Source organism: Aplysia californica, unplaced genomic scaffold (genome assembly GCF_000002075.1).
Source record: "Aplysia californica isolate F4 #8 unplaced genomic scaffold, AplCal3.0 scaffold00079, whole genome shotgun sequence".
NCBI classification, from domain to species: domain Eukaryota; kingdom Metazoa; phylum Mollusca; class Gastropoda; order Aplysiida; family Aplysiidae; genus Aplysia; species Aplysia californica.
Window position 1 is genome coordinate 1006957 of NW_004797349.1, and position 5642 is coordinate 1012598.

The following is a 5642-nucleotide window of genomic DNA, read 5'->3' on the forward strand; positions in this document are numbered from 1 at the left end:
TAAACAATCAAGATACAGGCATTTTTTCTAAAAATACATAATATGCAAATTCAAAGAATTAAAGTGAAAACAGTGGGTCAATTGTACGGTGAAAGCAAAGTATCCCCCCCCCCTTCCCTCCGATGTCTCCGTGCTTCAGAACGATCTGTAACATGTAGCTGTGAACAAAGTACTAGATAAAGTCAGTTCAGAATTTGGAATGGGGGGGGGGGGTGTAACTTTACTTTTACCATGTTTTGGAATGGAGAGGTAGCCATTTAGAGAATGGCAAGGGGGGGAGGGGTCTAACCTACGCTTTCAGCGCGGTAGTTTGTTCTGAAACTATTTCCACTCTCTCCAATGAGGAACGACAGCAACATCGGAATACGCGCTGATCATAATGGGGCGATAAATCAAAATACTGTACAAATATTAGAATTTCGAATTTACATTACTGATGAGAAATTATGCACCCCAGCATACAGTGTTATTACATCCTGGCCCTGATTGTCTTTCTTGCACACTAAGAGCAATAAGTATTTTCACGCACGAGAGCATAGAAATAATGTATTTTATCTTACAGCATAATATTATTACAGCATAATATTATTACAGCATAATATTATTACACCATAATATTATTACACCATAATATTATTACATTCAATATGATCATTTCCATCCTTACCTGGGCTAAGCCTAAAATATTCATGAAATGCAAAGGAGGCCGTTTAATTATTTGTTGAAAGATTGTGTAGCCTAAATTCAGTTAATCTTTTCAAACATGCTATATGATAACTATGCGGAACAGTCAATGTGGTAAAAGGATAAGGTCTTATTGCATCACTTATGAGTTTTTAAGACAAAATATCCTCAGATATAACAATGAAAATTACTCGGCAAAGAAAGCTCCATTTGTCATTCCGTTCCCATCATCCTGTTCACTATGCCCAGAACCAAAATGTTAAAGAGTTTTTCTATTCGAACAAACATACATAATGTCGATTAAACCAAAACAAACAAAACAAAAATTTCTCTCCCGGCTTGTTGTCGATCTCGACAAAAGCAGCAACAGTCTAAAAGAGGGTAGAGCGGCGGAATAATACATCAAAGATAAATATAAGGTGTCCTGACAAAATGAGTTAGTTCTCGGATTTTTAGACACAGGCTTGTACATGGAATTAAAGGTTGGGAGTGTTCAATTCATTATACAAAGTGATAAAAGACATGTTTAACTTGAAGAAAATGGCATCAATTTTAAACCGACAATCTGATGAGTCTATTTTCGGCTGACATCTCCTTTCGTGGATTGCGAGAAGAAACTTATTTCCTCAGCACGCCTCACAAACTAGGACATCTCTTCTGTCTATTCCTTAGAGCGTCTGGCACGAATACTGAGGGCGATGAAGGCAAACAGGTAAAACACAAACATGATTCCACATAAAGCGGCGTAGTCAGAGCCAACGTCGTCCTGGGGAATGGAAACAGTTTGATGAGATAAAGGCACAGACATTTGTGAGGCATCGTGGTGAAATATGAATTTTTCCGCGAGTTGGACTATATTTTTGTAAAGTCTATTCACTGTTTCTTCTTCTTTTTTTGGCTCAACACTAATTATGTCCATTAAAATCACATGTCTGTGTGGATCGTACTTGAAAAAAGTTGAAAAAAACCTTTAAAATAGGTAAATTTGTAGTTTCCAAGGACTCTCAAGCTTTCGAATTCACCAAACTCTGGTGGTCATTATCTCGCTAGTTTAACCTCTGAAGCTAGGTAAGATCTAGCCCTCACCTCCTTCAATCGCGCAAATATTTCGTCTTCTATTTCACGCAAAAGGGCATTTTCCCCTAAAGCAAGGCAAATGAACAAGCTTTGAGATGACACCAATAACTCTATCTGCCAGAAGTTTGACGAGCGCCTGTTTCCAATGCGTTGTGATACATGTACATTTACCTACTTCCTGACCTGCATTATCATGGCGGCTGCTTTTTGTTTATATATTTTTTAAAAACTTCTCTTCGAAGTGTTCATGAGCCTCTCGTGGTCGAGACGCTACGGTGTTCGCCTCTTATTCAATAGGTCCCGGGTTCGAATCCGGACAACGTCGAAACATTTTCTTTTCTAAAATTTTATTTTCTAGAATGTTCTTCTTTCACCTTCTCACCTGCACTCTAACAGTGTTCTGTCGTCTGCTTTCGTCTCCGCTTTCTGCCTCCCACACCCTCACCTCCTTTGCCCCTCCTCTGGGCTCCTGACACTTTATAATACGAGTCTATGAATGAACGTTAACCTATACGAGTTACGCCCAAGGGCTAATCAGTACGAAGCAGTCTAATTTTCAAGGGACTGGTAAGAAAAAAAAGGCACTACCGGTATAAAAAAAGCAAAACTAACAGACCACACAAAAGTCCCCATCTACCACCTGGTTTTCTTGTAGAACACATTAAATACTCCACTGTTACTTCATAAGAAGGAAGAGTTTAAAGCAACCACCCGCCACCAAAGTTGTAATCTTTTTAGAGGGACAGTCGTTACGTCAGCGCCATCAACAGATGGTATTTGGGACAAAAGTAATAGCAGCAGGGCTACTACGAAGAGCGAAAGTAACAGGAAAACAACAGCAAACCGGAATAAGTCAAGAAAGCGAACTCGAAGCTCCAATTGTTTAACACTTCAAACAATACACCCCTCCCTGCGCTGTAGCTTCGAGGCAGAAAGAATTTTATCGGAAGCAGCTCCGACTACAAACTGTAAATGGTCAATTATCATAGTTCTTGTTTTAAAATTTGTGACAAATCTGTTTCGAGTCTTGTTACCATTTATTTACGGTAGTCATATTGACAAGGGATGGGGCAGCATTTACTTAGCCAGGACTTTCTGAAATTCTAATTCAGGGATTTTTTATCTCTTGTTTTACCTGTAGTTCTTCTCTCAGCCAACAAATGGTATGCTACCCTTTTCTTTCTTAATAAAGGGACGGGGGAGGGGGGCTCTGTACATCTTTCTTCAGCTCAATAAGAAACTGCAATCTCTTCCTGAGCTCAGTCTGGTACTGTGCATGTTGCAGGCATCAGTGAATGCCCAATAAATGTTGGTGTAAGGGTTGACGATTGCCATGAAGCACCTCATACGCATTTGTGACGGTTGACATTTCAGTCCGCTTGTATGGTGGGTAAGGGCTGTTTCCTTCGATATTATTTCTCAGTTTGGATTTCTCGTAATGAAGGTATAAATGACCAAGCTTTTATTGTGTACCTTTGTAAGCTCTTGTAAGGCTCTATGGTTTGACTGTGCTACGTCAAATTTATCAGCTAGAGAGTACCGTACATGAATCGATCGCAAGTTAAGACTGGCGGCATGTTCATTCTTCGACTTCGTTGAACAGTGAAGTTCGCTCTCATGCACCGGAGCCGACAAAAACAGCATTCGTAGCATCAATTCCAAGAAAGGAAAATACAAAAGAAACCATTAAAAATAACAACATCATTATGGAAGTATCAGAAGGAAATCTCACAGCGTCCATGCTGTTGTATTCGAGGACGTCAGCCCCAGAGGTGAACTGACAAGTAAGGGCCTGGCAAATCTCCTTCTGGGTCCTGTTGGGCGAGATTGTTTTGTTCTCACATTCTGAAACAATAATAATAATGATATACAGAAAACTCAGATAGGCAATTGTCTCCAAGGCAACAGCAACATTTCTATCACATTGATCTATTTTTTTAAAGCTAAGTTTTGCGTTCTTCTGAAGACAATCAAGTCATTACTAACCATAGACTTAATCATAATATCCTAGATAGTGTACTTTGATGTAATTACGAAATACTATGGAGCGCACCATTTGACTCAATGTGGAGCCAAAAAGAAGGAAAACTGGGAAATGCTGTGAGAATTCAATTTCAGCCAGAGAGGTGTTTTGTCCTTAAAAATTCAAACAACACTGCACCATTACTCTATTCAAACATTTTTTACAATAACATCACGGTTAGGCTACCAGACCCGTGATGGTGAGATCGGGGTTCGGGGGTTCGCTCGAGCCTCAGCTCGGTCCGATGTTTTGTCCTTCGGAAAGGCACTTAACACGAATTTCCCACTTGACTCGGTCCTTTCGGAGATGGGTGTTAAACTCGGAGATCCCGCCTCTTAAATAACCTAATAGTGTTGATAGGAGCGTTAAACCTTGATCATTTCACCATTTTTACAATAACTCCATTCGTACGGACTGTATTCAATACCATCCACATGTACGCAACAGCATTACATATCTGTCCTCACATAAAAGACCTTTGAACCTTTTTCAAAGTCAGAACTTTACGTAATATACATGATATGAACCATAAAACACATCCTTAAAATGAAAACCAATTTGAACCCAACATCATCAAAGCACGCTTTGAGTAATGTATACCTACCTATGTACTCCTCTTTCTCCCATTGGTTCACCATCATTAGTTCATTAGAATATTTGAACCAGGACACCCCTTCTAGCCAAACGAAATAGACAGGTGTGTCACTGTGAATAGAAAAATATATTTTAGTTATTTTACTCAGTTTCTCTCAAAATATTTTTTAAAAGCCTTGATCATACACATGATGATCGAGGCTAGTCATACAGTGTTCGCTTGATCGCGCTTGGCAAACATATACTTTGATTCAATTTAATCCATCTATGAAGAGGATGCACGTTGTATAAAAATGAGTAAATAACGTTTATTAATTATAATATAAGTGGGAGTTTTACACAGGAATACATGAGACAGGAAAGATAATATTCATGTAGAACTAAAAATACGATTTGTGGTAACCACTAGTCATTGCGAAGCTGATGTTCAGGTGTTCAGAGATAGAGGTCTTCGAGTGTAATGAGATCGAAAGTTTTAAAGGAGGAAGACTTGCTCTCCGTTTAAAAAAAAGAAGACTTACTCTCCGGTTAAAAGGGAGAACACTTATTCTTCGTTTTAAAGAAAGAAGACTTACTCTCCGTTTAAGAAGACGCCACCAAACAGGAGGAATGGCACAAGGACAGGTGACGTCAATGACAAGGCAAGGGTCGTATCCCCAGTAATCACAGATATGACGTACCCTGCGGATAAATGTCAGAACAAGAAATCAATAAATTCATGCCAAAACATTATTATTATTGGTATTACTATAATACTAATGATAGTATCACTGTTATTATCAGTATCATTATTGTTCAGTTAAGTATTATTGTTATTTCTTTCATTGTTATCACATTATCATTATTGATGCCAAAGAAGACGAAACTAGTCACTTTAAGTCATTAAATTGTCTGTTAAATCTTTTTTAGACATGGCCCCTGGTTTCAGAACCCGCATTCGATTTGTTTTCACAACCCAGTTTATGCAGAGACCCGTAAAAGGGAATAATAATATCTAAGACAACAACATCATTTTATTATTTTACCCAAAAATGGGGGAGGGATCAAAATGTCAGTTAATTCAAGAGCTACCTGATACATAAACTTAACATTATGGGAACAATTTCTTGAGGGTCTGGAGAATGAAGGCCATTCCTTTGTTGCTGAGATGTTTAAAAAGAAAACGTATCACGAAATAAATATTCTGACTGGTTGACCCAATAAGAGACATAGATCTCTCTCTCTCTCTCTCTCTCTCTCTCTCTCTCTCTCTCTCTCTCTCTCT

At 38.6% G+C, this 5642-nt stretch overlaps 1 protein-coding gene across 1 annotated transcript in view; it reads right to left on the reverse strand.

Annotated features, from left to right (window-relative positions):
• Nucleotides 1-247: 247 nt before the first annotated feature.
• LOC101858847 (protein white) overlaps nt 248-5642 on the reverse strand; it is an 18481-nt gene continuing 13086 nt past the window's right edge. The window contains exons 7-10 of the mRNA XM_013080215.1: nt 4954-5059; nt 4389-4489; nt 3494-3606; nt 248-1450 (exon numbers count right to left, since the gene is read on the reverse strand). Of these exons, the coding sequence (XP_012935669.1) occupies nt 1346-1450; nt 3494-3606; nt 4389-4489; nt 4954-5059 (425 nt within the window). The 3' untranslated portion in view covers nt 248-1345. The remainder of the gene's footprint in view (nt 1451-3493; nt 3607-4388; nt 4490-4953; nt 5060-5642) is intronic.